This window comes from Mobula birostris, chromosome 13 (genome assembly GCF_030028105.1).
Source record: "Mobula birostris isolate sMobBir1 chromosome 13, sMobBir1.hap1, whole genome shotgun sequence".
Classification (NCBI taxonomy): Eukaryota; Metazoa; Chordata; class Chondrichthyes; order Myliobatiformes; family Myliobatidae; genus Mobula; species Mobula birostris.
This window is the reverse complement of record NC_092382.1, coordinates 65928827-65947826: the sequence shown is the minus strand read 5'-3', so window position 1 is coordinate 65947826 and position 19000 is coordinate 65928827. Positions and strand designations below refer to the sequence as shown.

At 43.5% G+C, this 19000-nt stretch overlaps 1 protein-coding gene across 1 annotated transcript; it reads right to left on the bottom strand.

Moving 5' to 3' along the window:
* Positions 1–12749: 12749 nt before the first annotated feature.
* On the bottom strand, positions 12750–14181 carry LOC140207660 (muscarinic acetylcholine receptor M2-like). Its single transcript, XM_072276214.1, has one exon. It carries the CDS (start codon positions 14179–14181, stop codon positions 12769–12771), a length of 1413 nt encoding a protein of 470 aa, XP_072132315.1. The 3' UTR covers positions 12750–12768.
* Positions 14182–19000: the final 4819 nt, after the last annotated feature.

The window sequence follows — 19000 nt, the reverse complement described above, 5'->3', positions numbered from 1 at the left end:
CGAACTACATTATCTTCTGCAAGTACTTGGAATTCCTTACTTGTAAACGCGGGACATTTATCACAGACTACAGTATCAGGGATTCCATGCGTAAAAAATGCGTGAAGTGTTTATCGTCGAAGTCTTCACCGTTTTGACCTCAATCCATTTAAAATGCGCATCGACTACTGCCAATGATTCGTGTCCGCCCAAAGGACTGGCGAGTCAACGTTAAACGTCTCCAAGTTTAGGTCGGCCAGTGCCATGGGACGGGAGGTTTTACAGTTCGAGACTGCTGGCAGGGGTCGCGTGCACCAACTATGTGCTCGATGTTTTCATCAAGTCTCGGCCACCAAACGGAATTCAGCCCTTTGGTCGTGTTGGATCCACTTTTCTTCGCCCCCAATCTTCTCCATTCTTTTTATTTTTCCAGACAGGTTTGCCTGATAGATCCATCACTAAGCCACTGTACCATCACTAGTCAAGGGCTGCATCGCTGCAATGCATCTGCATCTCTTAACCAGAACATTGTGTAATTTTCATACCACAGTGCCCAAAATCCATCCTGAAGACTTTGTCTCATTCATGGATTCACAATGTAGGGCAACCATTTGAAACAAAGGTACTGCAATGAAATGAGAAGTTAATACAGTTTCTGTGCATGCATATTGAGGGTATTAACGAATACAGATGTCAAATGACGTTAATATAAATCAGAGAGACACCAGAGAGCATGATAGTGTTACCAAAAAGATGAGGGTGCTACATGTCAGTTTTACATTCATTTCATTCAATGAAGAGAAACTAAAGGAAGGCAATGATGAGGAATGTAAGATGCAACAGGCACCTTACTTTAGCCCCATTGTCCCATGAAATTTTAATAGTAAGGTATTGTTAATGATTCACTGGCACTGACCCGAAGGAAAGACATTTCCACTTTGACACATATTTGAATAAAATAAGCATTCTGCAAATGACCTTGTCTAACAGCAAGGCAGTAATCATAGAGGAATCAATAATTACGTGTATTAAGAGCGTGCTGATCATTTGTACTGAGAAGTTTGTAAGCTATAATTCAGCATAGCTTCCAGCGTTCAAAATCAGAGGTAATCAAGCTGGAGAATTTCTAAAAACCATAATAGTTCAAAAGATATTTTGTCTTTGATATTTTAAAACAAGACATAATCAGCAAATTACAGTGGTATTCTCTATTAGATCATAAATCTCAGCTGGATATTGAGTAAGGATATAGTCAAGTTACTGGAAACAAAACAGATTTTTCTTTCTTAATATTATTGAAGGAGACAAATTAAGTGCGTAGTCTTTAAGGTATTTATTTTTTGGAATCCACTTATTAAAAAAAAAAACAACTGTTTTCTTTTATGTTGCATGCGGCATCTCTTCCTGGGGTTTGGTAAAATGAGCTCCAGTGTATGTGGGAATTAAAGTTCCATGCCAGTTGCAGCGTGACAAACCTACAGTCCCTTCATTGCCAACTGAAAACAATAGCTAGTTTATCCATGTTTGGAACAGGTGGCAGGTTTTAGAGAGAAAATCCTTCCTGATGCACAGACATCTGATACATTGTTTCTTATTGATGTTTAGGTGGATGAATTGCTTCTGAATATTCCATGCAGTTATCAAAACTCCTTAGTATTCATTCCTTCCTCTCTCTCTTTGAGTTGCTTGCCCTCTTTCTCCAAGCCCTCACCTCATTCTTCATCACAAGAGAAGAATGGCTCCAAATCCCTGTCATATCTGGGATAAACTGGTTTCTGCATAAATACAAGACAAAGCACAGGTACACCAATCCCTGTGCACTAGCCCAAGTCTAGGAATTCAAGAAACAAACAAACCCCTGAGACATCCTATTCACAGCAAGCAGAAATCAATCAACAGTTTTGAGACTCCTCAGGACCGACCTTCCTTTTCAAAACTGTACAGCTATTTCAAAATATCCTTATGTGCAATGGTAATCATAAAATCTTTCATTCCTTTAGACAGTTCTACCGATACAAAGTTTCAATTCTTTCATCATTGTGATACGTGTCTATACAGTGTTGTGATGCATTCCTATTTATCCCAAACAACTTGCAGTGGTAACACTACCCCTTTTAGCACAGCAGGCTAACTTGAAATACTCATACATTTTTTTGAAAAACTCAGGTTAGTTGACACTACGCTGAGAGATTTGATTTATTTCTGATTGGTGAACTGGAAATCCACAAAGTTTCGGTTGTTTCTAATATTTACACTTGGGCAGTGTACAGGGAATGATGTGCCAAGCCACTAAGCTTTTGGTTTGACTTCAAGGTTTCTGCAGGCACCAGTTTCTCCCAGATATGGGGGACGGGGGCGTGGACAAACAGGTATTCTTCTTGTATGCAGAATGAACAGAGAGCATAGACAGAAGGACAAGCTGTTTGATGAGACAGGAAGTTGCGGGGGACACTGAGGGAATTCTCTTGGAAGAAGGGCTCTCATACACAAAATCTTCAGGAGCATTTCTCTGAAACTCAGTGAGAGAACAATCTACCAGGCGTTGGTGGTTCAGTAAAGACTCTCTCACTCAAAATTGTCACCTTCTCCAGCCATAATTAGAAGCTCAAACCTGGAGAGGCAATGTACTGGCTGTCACTTTCCTAAGTGAGAGTCTCCAATGCCAGAGAAGCAAGAAAGGAATTCGTGAATAGCTTTGTGCAAGCTTCTTCACTGTGCAGGGTGATCAGACCACAACTCTGCAGATGCCACATTAAAGCTCTGGATATCTACCTGGCAACCACAAACCCCTTGCTTAATAGTATCAGTCTCTGGCATATAAAAGGCTGGGGACCCCCGATCTTGGTGCAACTTGAGCAAAAGGAATAAACACCCTCTTGGTGGCAAGACAGTGCGTGACCGATCAGTGAATTGACACAAATCAATGCTGGTGCCTGGAGCTGTCGAAGATGCTTGTGTTCTGTAATGGTCTGCTGCAGCCTGCAGCTGAACCACCACAACTATCCAAAACGCAGTTATGGGAGTTCAAGGGTTAATGCCTACAACATGGTCTGCAATACAGGGATTCCTGCACACACAAATGCCACGTGGTTACCAAACAAAATTGTAAAAGAGCAAAGAAATGTTCAGCTGCAACAAAGAATCTACAGCTTCCACCACCCAGGAGGAGCTCTGCAATACACAGCAGAAGAAAAAAGGGGGAAGTTTAAGGGGATCATGAAGGGAAACTTTTTCACTCTGAGGGCTGTGAGAGTGGGGAACGAGCTGCCAGCACATGAGGTACATGCAAGCTCAATTTGAGTATTTAAGAGAAGTTTGGACAGGTACATGGATGGTAGGAGCATGGAGGGCTATGGTCCTGGTGCATTCGATGGGAGTAGGCAGTTTAAAGTTTTCGGCCCCTCTAGATGGGCTGAAGGGTCTGTTTCTGTGCTGTATTTTGATGGTTCTATGGCTCTAATTCCGCAGTGTGCCGCACAGGCTTCCCTTTGCAGGGGCTCTGCTTTTTGTTAACCAGCTCCGTGTGAAGCAGCTAGACACTCAGAAAAAGTGTGTGTGTGTGTGTTTGGCGGGGGTGGGGGGGGGGGGGGTTGGTTTCAGAAGCAGAAAGGGAACAAGATGAAAGAGAAAAAGTAGCGGCATGCTTGGCCAGGTTGAATGCTCGCCCAGTTACAGTACCAATTCATCCAACTGCAGCAGTAAAGCAGATCCTAATTCACTGTTCTTCAAAAATGTATTTAGCTGCAACACGAAATACAAAACAACAAAATAAATATTCCAAACCGCTTTTATCAATCCAATCTTGGCAAGTGGAATAAGAACATTTTTTCACCCTTAGTGCCTTTACCTAAGTGGATGGCGACAGAATGCTCCATTGGTCAGCTGGGGGAGACAAAGGCCAACAACACAAGTTAGTCTCCAAAAAATCTCACTTACTTATCCAAAGATTGGTAAGAAGGTAGAAATCAAAATTGCCATGACAGGAGGTGTCTTAAGTAAATAATACAGAAACACTTAAGTGGAGACTGAATAGAGTTTGTGAAGAAGGAAATACATTTGTCTGCTGATCGAGACACCTCCTTTTCCCATATTAAGGAAAAAGAGAACCTGTGGTATGTCGAAGACCAGGTGAAACTCGAAGTGTTTGCGGTCATTTCAAGTCTGTGTCTTTGCAATTGCGTTGCTCACACTTGTCTGCTTGGTGGCGGTGCCGATTCTTACTTTTTTGTCGGTGGCGGGAGGGGAGATTATTTCTTGCAACCGCTTTTGCACGGCAGGGGGGAGCTGGGGGTGGGGACTTGGGCGTTCTTATGTTTACCTGTCGTTCATTCTTTGGGGCACTTTGGTTGGGTGGATGTTTGCGAACACAAAACGTTTCAGGATGTATATTGTACGTATTTCTCTGACATTAAATTGGACCTTTGAACCTTCGATGGAATTATTGAAGCAAGTTGGGAGGAGATTCATGCAGAGCAAAATCAGCGGTAGGGCTGGCTGGGCTGAATGTAGCCTGGTCGAGGAACTTTAGTGAAGGAGACTGCAAATGGCTTTGGTGTGCAATTATGGTTCTGGAAGGCTGTCCTTACACTGTATCCTCCCAGCAGGATTAGCATCATTTCTGATGAGAAGGGCTTCTGCTTATCCTGTGAGGCTTGGATATCCTTTCTCATAATGACAAGATAACTGGCAGAATGATAATGGTGGGATAATGAATGCAGTCTTTACTTCACAACGTCACCGCTGCTCCCTCCGCACGACAGCCCAGCTACCCCAGCCCTGTGAACGAGGTGAGAATATTGTATTGTTACAACATTCTGTCATCTCTTTTGAACATTAGTATTCCCAGTATGCTGGCCACATCCTGAGTTTAGACAGTGAAAATCTGAGCTTCCACATCGACACACATACACCTGGTTGGAGTCCGCCTGTGCTGCGTCAGGATCTGAGATATCAGCTGCAAGGCACTGGGTCTTCAACCCAAAATGAAGTTCTCAGCGCTTCTGCGAATCATTGGATGGGCTCCAATACATTTGCAAGTTTGACGTGGATTCCTCCATGCTCTTTGACATTACTCACAGGTTTTCTGGAATCAAGAATTTCACCTTTTTTATCCTTCTTATCTACGAAAGTCCTTACTTAACCCCTCTTTTCTAGAACCTGTCTGTATTCTACTGAATTATTCGTACATACCCTGCCCAAGGTGCATGCCCAGGGTCACTCCACATGCTAGATACACGGCAGAGCCCATCTCTAAATAATGCACTTGGTTTGGTTACAGACTGAGTGAATTTGTGCCATCAGTTAAATTCCGTTCCATCACCACTTTACGAAAGTGTTATTCTTGTCCAGCTGAAATGGATCCCACGGATGTTGCAAAGTGTTGAGGGGCACGGGCGAATGTAAAATATGCATTTTCCTGTCACATGCATTTTGTAAAGCAGGAGAAATTGTGGATTAAGGGAAAAGTAGAATTTGAGAAGGGTTAGCCATTCAGCCGTGGGTTGACCATTGACCCAATAGGTTTGTCCCACTAGCATGAAGCAGCACTTCTCTGTTTGAGGACATGTGATAGAATATCTCAGCCATTCTAACCACTGCTCCCTGTCTAATGTCCCGGATGGAATGAGATAGAATGAATTATTCTGATTTATACAAGACTATTTGAATATTGTGTCTGTTATTGTTGAACTGTGTACAACCTATGAACAATAGATACAAGACTTACTACATGTTCAACTGTGTTACTGAGTGTATGAATGCTAGTTATGAACCTGGTTGGCAGGCAGTGATCAATGAGACAATGGTTAATGCGACAGTGGTGCACAGAGGATGTCTGATGCAAACACGAGGAAATCTGCAGATGCTGGAAATTCAAGCAACAGGCAAGGCAGCATCTACAGAAAGCAGCACAGTCGACGTTTCGGGCCGACATCCTTCGTCGGGAATAGCTGAAAGAAAAGATAGTGAAAGATTTGAAGGAGGGAGAGGGAGGGGAAGATCCGAAATGATAGGAGAAGACAGGAGGGGGAGGGGATAAAGCTAAGAGCTGGGAAAAGGGATACCAGACTAGAGAAGGGAGAAGATCATGGGACAGGAGGCCCAGGGAGAAAGAAAGCGGGAGGGGAGCCCCGGAGGAAGATGGAGAGCAGGCAAGCAGTTATTGTGAGAGGGACAGACAGAGAGAGAGAGAAAGGAAAAAAAAAAGCTGGGAAATAGAATAAATGAATGAATGAATGAATAAATAAATAAATAAATAAATAAATAAATAACGGATGGGGTAAGAAGGGGAGGTGGGGCATTAATGGAAGTTGGAGAAGTCAATGTTCATGCCATCAGGTTGGAGGCTACCCAGACGAAATTTAAGGCGTTGTTCCTCCAACCTGAGTGTAGCCTCATCTTGACAGTAGAGGAGGCTGTGACAGACATATCAGAATGAGAATGGGACGTGGAATTAAAATATATGGCCACTGGGAGATCCTGCTTTCTCTGGCGGACAGAACGTAGGTGTCCAGCAAAACGACCTCCCAGTCTGCGTCGGGTCTCACCAATATATAGAAGGCTGCATCGGGAGCACCCCACCACCAAGTACACCTTACCCTCCCCACCGCACCCCCACTCTCTCTGCTTTCCACAGGGATCGATCCTTACGCGACACCCTTTTCCATTCGTTCCCGCCCACCCACATCCCTTCCCACCGAACTCTTTCCCGGCGTTTATCCTTGTAAGCGGAACAAGTGTTCCACCTTCCCTTTCACTTCCTCCCTCACCACCATTCAGGGCCCCAGACAGTCCTTCCACGTGAGGCGACACTTCATCTGAGAGTCAACTGATGAGATTTACTGCGTCCAGTGCTCCCAGTGCGGCCGCTTCGTGTGCTCGTCCAGTCCAGGTGTCTCGTCCTGTCCCTGTGCCCCGCCCAGCCCAGGAGTACCTCACCCAGCCCGGTTAGAAGCCATAGAAACCAGAGAAACTACAGCAAAGAAACAGGCATTTTGGCCCTCCTTGGCTGTGCCGAACCATTTTCTGCCTAGTCCCACTGACCTGCACACGGACCATATTCCTCCATACACCTCCCATCCATGTATCTGTCCAATTTATTCTTAAATGTTAAAAATAGTACCCGCATTTACCACCTCGTCTGGCAGCTCATTCCATACTCCCACCACTCTCTGTGTGAAGAAGCCCCCCCTAATGTTCCCTTTAAACTTTTCCCCCCTCACCCTTAACCCATGTCCTCTGGTTTTTTTCTCCCCTTGCCTCAGTGGAAAAAGCCTGCTTGCATTCACTCTATCTACACCCATCATAATTTTACATACCTCTATCAAATCTCCCCTCATTCTTCTACGCTCCAGGGAATAAAGTCCTAATGTATTCAACTTTTCTCTGTAACTGAGTTTCTCAAGTCCTGGCAACATCCTTGTAAACCTTCTCTGCACTCTTTCTACCTTATTTATGTCCTTCCTGTAATTTAGTGACCAAAACTGAACACAGAACTCCAGATTCGGCCTCACCAATGCCTTATACAACCTCATCATAACATTCCAGCTCTTATACTCAATACTTTGATTAATAAAGGCCAATGTACCAAAAGCTGTCTTTACGACCCTATCTACCTGTGACGCTACTTTTAGGGAACTTTGTATCTGTATTCCCAGATGCCTCTGTTCCACTGCACTCCTCAGTGCCTTACCATTAACCCTGTATGTTTTACCTTGGTTTGTCCTTCCAACGTGCAATACCTCACACTTGTCTGTATTAAACTCTATCTTCCATTTTTCAGCCCATTTTTCCAGCTGGTCCAAGTCCCTCTGCAGGCTCTGAAAACCTTCCTCACTGTCTACTACACCTCCAATCTTTGTATCATCAGCAAATTTGCTGATCCTATTTACCACATTATCATCCAGATCATTGATATAGATGACAAATAACAATGGACCCAGCACTGATCTCTGTGGCACACCACTAGTCACAGGCCCCCACTCAGAGAAGCAATTCTCTACCACCACTCTTTGGCTTCTTCCATTGAGCCAATGTCTAATCCAATTTACCACCTCTCCATGTATACCTAGAGACTGAATTTTCCTAACTAACCTCCCATGCGGGACCTTGTCAAAGGCCTTAGTGAAGTCCATGTAGACAATATCCACTGCTTTCCCTTCATCCACTTTCCTGGTAACCTCCTCGTAAAACTCCAATAGATTGGTCAAACATGACCTACCACGCACAAATCCATGTTGACTCTTCCTCATAAGTCCCTGTCTATCCAAATGCTTGTAGATTCTGTCTCTTAGTACTCCCTCCAATAACTTACCTACTACCGACGTTAAACTTACTGGCCTATAATTTCCCGGATTACTTTTCGATTCTTTCTTAAACAACGGAACAACATGAGCCACTCTCCAATCCTCCGGCACCTCACCTGTAGACAGCGACATCTTAAATATTTCTGCCAGAGCCCCTGAAATTTCAACACTAGTCTCCTTCAAGGTCCGAGGAACACCCTGTCAGGTCCCGGGGATTTATCCACTTTAATTTTCCTCAAGACAGCAAGGACCTCCTCCTTTTCGATCTGTACAGTTTCCATGATCTCACTACTTGTTTCCCTTAATTCTATAGACTTCATACCACTTTCCTTAGTAAATGCAGACGCAAAAAACCTATTTAAGTTCTCCCCCATTTCCTTTGGTTCCGCACATAGCCGACCACTCTGATCTTCAAGAGGACCAATTTTATACCTTACAATCCTTTTGCTCTTAATATACCTGTACAAGCTCTTTGGATTATCCTTCACTTTGACTGCCAAGTTAACCTCATGTCCTCCTTTAGCCCTCCTGATTTCTTTCTTAAGACTTTTCTTGCATTTCTTATACTCCTCAAGCACCTTATTTATTCCCTGCTTCCTATACATGTCATACAACTCCTTCTTCTTCTTTATCAGAGTTGCAATATTCCTTGAGAACCAAGGTTCCTTATTCCTATTCACTTTGCCTTTAATCCTGACAGGAACATACAAATTCTGAACTCTCAAAATTTCTCCTTTGAAGGCTTCCCACTTACCGATCACATCCTTGCCAGAGAACGACCTGTCCCAATCCACGCTTTTTTAAATCCTTTCTGATTTCTTCAAATTTGGCCTTCTTCCAGTTAAGAACATCAACCCTAGGACCAGATCTATCCTTGTCCATGATCAAATTGAAACTAATGGTGCTATGATCACTGGAACCAAAGTGCTCCCCTACACGCACTTCCGTCACTTGTCCTAACTCGTTTCCTAACAGGAGATCCAATATTGCATTCCCTCTATTTGGTCCCTCTATATATTGATTTAGAAAACTTTCCTGAACACATTTTACAAACTCTAAACCATCTAGACCCCTAACAGTATGGGAGTCCCAATCAATCTATCGAAAACTAAAATCCCCTACCACCACAAATTTATGTTTCCTGCAGTTGCCTGCTATCTCTCTGCAGAATTGCTCTTCCAATTCTCGTTGACTATTGGGTGGTCTGTAATACAATCCCACTAATGTGGCGATACCTTTCCTGTTTCTCAGCTCCAACCATAAGTACTCAGTAGACAAGCCCTCTAATCTGTCCTGCCTGAGCACTGCTGTAATATTTTCCCTAACAAGCAATGCTACTGCCCCACATTTCATTCATCTGCCTCGATCACATCTGAAACATCGGAACCCTGGAATATTAAGCTGCCAGTTCTGCCCCTCCTGTAGCCAAGTTTCACTAATTTCTATAACGTCATAATTCCACGTGTCAATCCACATCCTCAACTCGTCCGCCTTCCCCGCAATACTCCTAGCATTGAAATATATACACCTCAGAAGATTTTTACCACCACTCACAACCTTTCTATTAGCGGATTTGCTTGAACTGTTAACATCATTTGCTTTCACCCCAGCCACACTGTCAGCTCTGGCACTCTGGTTCCCAACCCCCTGAAAATCTAGTTTAAAGCCTCCCCAATAGCACTAACAAACCTCCCTGAAATGATATTGGTCCCCCTGTAGTTCAAGTGTAACCCGTCTCTCTTGCACAGGTCCCACCTGCCCCAGAAGAGGTCCCAATGATTTTGAAATCTGAAACCCTGCCCCCTACGCCAGTTCCTCAGCCAGTTGTTCATTCTCCACACCATCCTATTCCTACCCTCACTGGCACCTGGCACAGGTAGCAATCCTGAGATTACCACCCTCGAGTTCCTGTTTTTCAGCTTCCTACCAAACTCTCTATACTCACACTCCAGGACCTCCCCACTCTTCCTTGCTATGTCATTGGTGCCGATGTGCACCACGACATCTGGCAGATCAACACCTCACCCCCACTTCAGAATGTCATGCAATCGATCAGAGACATCCTTGACCCTGGCACCTGGGAGGCAACAAACCATCCTGGATTCGATGTCACGACCACAGAACCTCCTATCTGTACCTCTAACTATCGAATCCCCTATCACTACCGCTCTGCTCTTTTTCCACCCTCCCTTCTGCACTGCAGAGCCAGACTCAGTGCCAGAGATCCGGCTACTGCAGCTAGTCCTAGGTAAGTCATCCCCCCCAACAGTATCCAGTGCATTATACTTGTTGTTGAGGTGAATGGCCACAGGGGAACCCTGCTCTGCCTGCCCTTTCCTCTTCCCTTGCCTGACAGTGACCAAATTTCCTGTCCTCTGCTCCTTTGACGTAACTACCTCCCTGTAGCTGCTATCTATAATCTCCTCATTCTTCCGAATGATCCGCAGGTCCTCCAGCTCCTGCTCCAGTTCCCTAACGCGGTTTGTTAGGATCTGCAGCTGGATGAACTTCTGGCAGGTGTGGTTGTCAGGGACACCGGAGGGCTCCCTGACTTCCCACATCCTGCAAGAGGAGCATTCCAACATCCTGCCTGGCATTCTCTCTACGCTAGACAATCTGAACAAAAAAACTAATCGGAGCCTACCCTGGCCTCTGCCCGTTCTCGCCGAAGCCTGTTGAGCCAAAGCCATCCCACTCTGACTCAGTCCACTCCGACGATGGCCGCTGTATAGGTGGTCTGCTTTTAAACCTTGGCGCGCTACGTCACGCGCCCGCGCAATGCAGACCCTTCTCCCTGAGCAGTGTTTAAAAAAAAAACTGCTTTTTCTACTCGATTTCTTCCACTCCCTTCTTCAGCTGCTTGCTTCGACTGAAACCATAGTTCTGGAGTTCCCTCGTCCTGTCCTGGAGTCTCACGTCCAGTCCTGTAGCCACGTCTTGTCCTCGCCTAGACTGGGGTCCGAGCCCAAGTCAAGACCCAGGTTTCGGGTCCTTGTCCAGTCTCTGGCTCGGAGCCCTAGCTGAGGCTCCAAGTTCCTAGATCCACGTCCGGGTCCCTTGTCTCTCCTCCAAGTCCTAGCCCAGGCCCAGAATCCTATTCTCGTTCAGGGCCTGTGTCAATGTCAAGGGTCATTTATTCCTGTCTTCCCTTGCTTTCTTGACACAACTAGCCCTGTTCCTAGTAGTTCAGTGTCTGTGTCTTGCATTTGGGTCCGCCAACAACGGCTCCCTTATGACAAGTGATTAAGTTTCGAAGCAACCAATTACAACTACCAACTAAACTGTAATGAAGTGTGTATCCATTAGAAACACAAAGTTAATAAAAGGACAAGATACAATTTTTGATACTGAGTAATATGATAAAAATGAACGTTACCGCTTGAATGTGTCAATGTTGACTTTTATAATTCAGTGAAATGGGATTAATTGGTCCATTGGTTAATTGGGGCAGCCACTGTTTTAGGACAATACTTAATGAAAATAAAAACGGAAAAAATGGGATTCCTTTGTTCATTTGGGAAGCTATGCCTCTTAATTGGGGCAGGAATCTGTTGCCAAACAGTTTCTAACTAGCGTCAGTGACATGAAAGTTATATGGCCGTTATACACTATGCCGTAATTAAAAGAACCGTTTTAAATAGCATTACTTGTGTGTTTGTGTTCAAAAAGCAGTGATTTTTTGTCATTGATCGTAGGCAAATGATAAACGGTAAGACAGTTTGGAACTGTTTTACTCACTGCGGTTTCAAACATTCAGACTTGCGGATGCCAGAACGGCTGGGGTGAAATGAAACAATTTCAATACTTCAACAAGTTAGGCACTATGATCAATTTGAAGGTATCAGCAATCATGTTGAATGTTAGAATTAAAATAAGGATTTGGAGGTCCCAATCAGCGAAAGTACTGTTTGAAAGCTGTCCACTATCTGCACTTGGTGTCTGTGATGAAGTTGTTTACTTACAGTCAATCAAAAGAACACGTCAGGGTACACTTAATGAATTCCAGCGTAATAATTAGGAACTAATACAGTTTTATATACTGTGGTGATTTTGGTTGTGTTCTAATTTATTCTGTATTTCATTTCAATACATAATTTGTTACTTATTTAAATGGTAATTTGTCTTTTTTATACTTTGTTAACTATTTCCATGAAAGTTCGGCTAATTGGGGCAACCATGTAATCGGGCCAAAATGTACAAATCCCAGTGTGCCCCAATTAACTGGAAGGCATTGTATTTGCAATTTAGGCAGATTCATTTACGATTTCACTCCGAAACATCATAATAATCAGAACACTCTTCATTTAAGCAGATGTTAGAAATTCATTAGACATAACTCGTGTGCTTTCACCATATTACATATAATGTCTACTTGAACCATAAATTTGCATTTTGAACATTTACTTACATACATTTATAGATAAACATTATGAAAGTCATCTTTAACATGTATATAATGTTCATGGAGATGAGCTTGTTGCTGATTTTATCTTGATGCACCAATGTCTTTATATTGATACAAGAGAAGATGTTTGAAGGTTTTCTTGAAGGTAGTGTTGCATAGTGCATAGCAGGCTGGGTTGATAGTACTGTTGATGTAACAGAGCCAGTATCCAATAGTCCATACTTTGTTAGGGACGCAGACTGAACAGAAAGTGTTAATGAGTACCATGACATTGTATGGGGTCCAGGTGATGATAAATGCCAGCAGAATAGCCAGGATGGTCCTGGTCACCTTCTTCTCCCGGGTAACAGATCCCTTCTTTTTCTTAGCAGGGGTCTTTGTCATTTTAATAATCTTGTGGGCTGCGGTGAGCTTTTTGTCTTTACTATTCTTGGTGCTGTTGTCTGACACTATTTCAACTGTGGTAGCGCAGTACTCACTCTTTTGGGATTTAGTGACAACCTTTATGCTGGAGAGCTTGGAGCTGCCGATGCTAAAATGCCTTTGTGCAGTGGAGACCTGTGTGCTCTCATCAATCGTTCCTTCCTCCTCCTGGATGGAAGGGACCACACTGAGCGAAGTCGAGTCATTGGAGATCTCCTTTTCCTCTCCTTGGCCACAATGATCCGTCATTACTTCCCCAGCTGCCTCGCCATTTTGTACTTTGACATTCTGCAACCCATCAGGTGCACTGGAAACGTTGTTGTTACTCGGTTTCATTATTTTGCCCCGCACTAGACTGGGAGAAATGGTGTCTTTGTTTGACTCGGGCTCTTTCTTATCCTTCTTGATCTGACTCTTGCTAGCACGGGATATTTGCACATACAAAATAGTCATGGTAATAACCGGTAGATAGAAAGCTGCTATTGCAGTGCCAAAAGTGACAACTGGATTTGAGAAGAACTGTACATGGCACTCACCCTCTTTAGCTGTCCGCCCTCCTACAATGAACTGCCAGAAGAGAATGGCAGGAGCCCACAGGATAAATGACAGCAGCCAAGCAGCTGCAATCATCATCCCTGCCATCTTGCTGGTTCTCTTCACAGGGTAGCTGAGAGGCTTTGTCACACAGAAGTATCGGTCAAAGCTGATGATAAGAAGGTTCATGACAGATGCATTACTAGCAACATAATCTAGAGCCAGCCATAAATCACACATCACTGGGCCCATGGGCCAGTAGCCAATGACGATGTAAGTGGTGTAAAGGTTCATAGAGAACACACCAATAATCAAATCAGCACAGGCTAAGCTGGAAATGAAATAGTTGTTAATTGTTTGTAACTGTCTGTTTACTTTAATAGAAAGCATAACCAGAATGTTTCCGATAATGGTCACCAGACTCAAAGATAATGCTGAAGTCACAATGAAGATTACTCCAACTGTTTTGTAAGCGCTTCCTCTTTCAATGTCTGTTAGGTTGCTGAGAGATGCATTTGCCTGTGTTGAATTAGCCATCCTTTCCCTTTGAGTTAGCACTGAAACGGTCTAAACGTAGAAAATAAGAGAAAAAGGAGAAAATATTAGCAAACAAGCATTAAAGGATTTCTAATTGAAGTCTCACCATCAAGAACACGCAAGACCATCTGCTGTAAAAAAAAAATCAAGATTGTTGTTGAGAGATTAATTTTTAAACAGGAAACACAGAGATCACTTTTTGTACGTAGTGCCTAACTGAATGACGGTGTTGATGCCCGACATTGCAAACATGTTTTCATTGCATTGGTCCACCTTTATGCACATAAAATGATGGGAAACCTCTGATCCCTTGGTTCCCTTCAGTGCACGTGCTTTAAAAGCAAAAACTATATGAACACGAGAAATCCCAATTGCCTACAGAAATGACGCAAGAAAAACAGATACACATAATTATCCCTCACCTAAAGGAGGAACAACCATGCAATCCAATAAACTTGCAGTCAGAAGTAGAAATGAAGCAAAGTCGAGGAGGGAGAGAAGAATCTGGGACTGAGTTACGTCAGATCAACAACAAGTGTTTCAAAACAGAATGCTAAAGAACCATGTTAATGGTGGCCTAACACTATTGATTTACCCTAGTTATGAAACCCATGAGAACTCTAAACAATGATGGTCTAATATTCTTGAAACTAATAGCCTAAAAGGGGAAGTTATGACCTGCAGAAAAAAGATTAGTGACACCGGAAGCCAAGTGACAGCAATATCCTTGTGGGCAGGTTTGCTGGAGCTGTGGAGGAGGGTTTAAACTGATTAGGCAGGGAGGATGGGAACTGGAATGATAGGTCTGAAGACGGGGCAGTTGGTATACAAGTAGATTCAATGTGTAGTGACACTGTGAGGAATGACAGGCAGATGATAGAGCAAAGTTGCAGTGACTGGGATGAGTTGAAATCTAACATAGTGGTAGAATCGAAAAGGGTAAGGAATACAAGTTTGAAGGTGTCATATTTTAATGCACACTGTACAGTATATGCAATAAGGTAGAGGTTAGAGATTTCAGTTATGACATTGTGGGCATCAGTGAATCGTGGCTGAAAGAAAATCATAGTTGGGAGGTTAACGTCAAAAGACACATTGTATGGAAAGGACAGAGAGGTAGGCGGGGGGGGGCGGGGTGGAAAGGATTTGTTCGTAAAAAGTGAAATCAAATCCTTAGAAATCGGAAACATTGGATTGGAAGATAGAGTATCCTTGTGATTAGAGTTAAGAAACTGCAAGGGTAAAAAGCCCCTGATGGGAATAATATCCAGACATTCGAACGGTGGCCTAGAGATGGGGTACAAATTACAACAGGAGACAGAAGGGGCATATAAAAATTGAAATGTTACAATAGTCATGGAGAATTTCAATTTGCAGGTAGATTGAGAAATTTAGGTTGGTGCCGAACCCCAACAGTTGGAATTTGTAGAAAGCGTACAAGTTGGGTTTCTACAACCGCTTGTGGTTGAGGACACCAAGCGAAAGGCAATTCTGGATTGAGTGTTGTGTTATGAACCAGATTTCATTAGCGACTTTAAGGTAAAGAAACCCTTAGGAGGCAGTTGTCATAATATGTTAAATCCACCCTGCACTTTGGGAGGGAGAAGATGAAGTCAGATATATTAGGATTTCAGTGGATAAAAAGGGGTTACTGTAACTAAACCATGAGAGAGGAGCTGGCCAAATTTAACTGGAAGGGGACAGTGCCAGGGATGATAGCAGATCAGCAATGGTTGGTGTTTCTTGGAGGAATTCAGAAGGCGCAGGATAGATACATCCCCAAGTATTCTAAAGGGAGGATAAGGTAACAGTGGCTGACAAGGGAAGTCAGAGACAGCATAGAGGGAAAAGAGAGAACAAATAATACGGCAAAAATTGGGAAACTTTTAAAAACTAACAAAAGGCAACTGAAAATTGATAAAGAGAGAAAAGATGAAATATAAACATAAGTTAGCCAATAATAAGATGATACCAAAACTATTTTTTATTCAGAAATATAAAATGTAATGGAGAGACGAGAGTGGATATTGGACCACTGAAAAATGATGCGGGAGAGGTAGTAATGGGGGAAAAGAATTGGCATACAAACTTAATACCTATTTTGTGTTTGTCTTCACTGTGGAACACACCAGGAATATGCCAAAAATCCAGAGGTATTGGGGGCAGAATTGAGTGTTGTTGCTATTACCAAGGAGAAGGTGCTTTGGAGGCTGAAAGGTTGAATGTTAGATGTCAGCTGGACCAGATGGACTACACTCTGGGGCTCTGAAAGAGGTAGGAGCGGAGGTTGTGAAGGCATTGACAATAAACTGGACTGGTCAACGAACACTGAGGCTGTCTACAAGAAGGGCCAGAGCCGTCTCTATTTCCTGAGGAGACTGAGGTCCTTTAACATCCGCCGGACGATGCTGAGGATGTTCTACGAGTCTGTGGTGGCCAGTGCTATCATGGTTGCTGTTGTGTGCTGGGGCAGCAGGCTGAGGGTAGCAGACACCAACAGAATCAACAAACTCATTCGTAAGGCCAGTGATGTTGTGGGGATGGAACTGGACTCTCACGGTGGTGTCTGAAAAGAGGATGCTGTCTAAGTTGCATGCCATCTTGGTCAATGTCTCCTATCCACTCCATAATGTACTGGGTGGGCACAGGAGTAGATTCAGCCAGAAACTCATTCCACCGCGATGCAGCACTGAGCGTCATAGGAAGTCATTCCTGCCTGTGGCCATCAAACTTTACAACTCCTCCCTTGGAGGGTCAGACACCCTGAGCCAATAGGCTGGTCCTGGACTTACTTCATAATTTACTGGCATAATTTACATATTACTATTTAACTATTTATGTTTTTTTCACTATTTATTATTTATGGTGCAACCGTAACGAAAACCAATTTCCTCCGGGATCAATAAAGTATGACTATGACTATGACTATGCAGGCATTAGTCATGATCCTTCAAGAATCATTAGGTTCGAGAATGGCTCTAGAAGATTGGAAAAATGCAAATATCATTCCACACTTTCAGGGAGGGAGGCAAAATAAGCTAATTATCCTGACTTCAGTAGTTGGGAAGTTGTTGGAGTTATTATTAAGGATAAGGTTTTGATGTAGTTGTAGGCACATGATGAAGCAGGCAAAGTCAGAGTGGTTTCATTCAGGTGAAATCATGCCGAACAAATCTGTTTGAATTCTTTGAGGAAATAACAATGACGATAGACAACAGAAAATCAGTGGATGTTGATTAGTTGGATTTTCAGAAGGGCTTTGACAAGGTGCCGCACGTGAGTATGCTTAACAAACTAAGAGCCCATGGCATTACAGGAAAGATAATAGCATAGATTGAACGTTGGCAAACTGGCAGAAGAGAAGGAATGAGAATAAGGGGCCTTTTCTGGTTTGCCACAGTCTATTAGTAGTGTTCCACAGTGGTCTTTGTCGGAGCCGATTCTTTTCACGTTATATGTCAATGATTTGGATGACTGAATTGATGGCTTTATGCCAAGTTTCAGGATTACACAGCAAGAGTTGGAGGGGCAGGTAGAGTTGAGGAAACAAAGTATCTGCAGAAGGCTTAGACAGACTGGGAGAATGGGCAGATGGAACATAGTGCAGGGAAGTGTATATATAGTCATGCACTTTGGTAGAAGGATTAAAGGCACAGACTATTTTCTAAATGGAGAGAAAATTTAACAATCAGATGTGCAAAGCGACTTGGGATTCCTTGCTCAGGATTATCTAAAGGTTAACTTGAAGGCTGAGTCTGTGGTCACTTTTATTTCAAGAGAACTAGAATATAAGAGCAAGTATGTAATCCAGGGGCATTATAAACATTGGTCAGACCACACTTTAAGCACTGTGAGTAAATTTGTGCCCCTTATCTAAGCAAAGATGTGCTGGCATTGGAAATGGTCTAGAGAGGTTCATGGGAATAAAAGTGTTAATCTATGAGGAGAATTTGATGGCTCTGGGCCTGTACTCACTTCAGTTTAGAAGAATGAAGGTGAATCTCATTGAAACCTATCGAATATTGAACAGCCTAGAGAAAGAGGATTTGGAGCGGATGCTTCTTATAGTGGGAGAGACTATTTTAATTAGTTTCCCGTCTGCCCAGTTATTTGCAGCTTGAAATAACTCTTCTCAGTTTCGTTTGACCTCTGACAGGTTTCAGATGTGTATACAATTATATTACAGCAGCAAAATTACAAAATGCTGGATGAACTCAGCAGAGATTTGCCAGAACATTGTGTGTGTTGTTTTGCACTTCCAGCATCTGCAGATGATTTCGTGTTTTTGTACATCAGCAACGTGACCATTTGTCCGATGTTGATCTGTCTATTGTATCTCCGTTCGTATCTGTGTTTCTGTGTGTGCGTGTGTGCGTGTGTGCGTGTGTGTGCGTGTGTGCGTGTGTGCGTGTGTGTACGTGTGTGCGTGTGTGCGTGTGTGTGTGTGTGTGTGCGTGTGTGTGCGTGTGTGCGTGTGTGTACGTGTGTGTGTGTGTGTGTGTGTGTGTGTGTGCGTGTGTGTGCGTGTGTGTGTGTGTACGTGTGTGCGTGTGTGCGTGTGTGCGTGTGTGCGTGTGTGTGTGTGTGTGCGTGTGTGTGTACGTGTGTGCGTGTGTGTGTGTGTGTGTGTGTGTGTGTGTGTGTGTGTGTGTTTGTGTGTGTGTGCGTGTGTGTGCGTGTGTGTGCGTGTGTGTGGGTCTATGTGTGTGTGTGTGTGTGTGTGTGTGTTTGTGTGTGTACGTGTGGGTCTATGTGTGGGTCTATGTGTGTGTGCGCAAGCTTGTGTTTGGCCAGGAACGTGTTGAAGCACTGAAGGGCA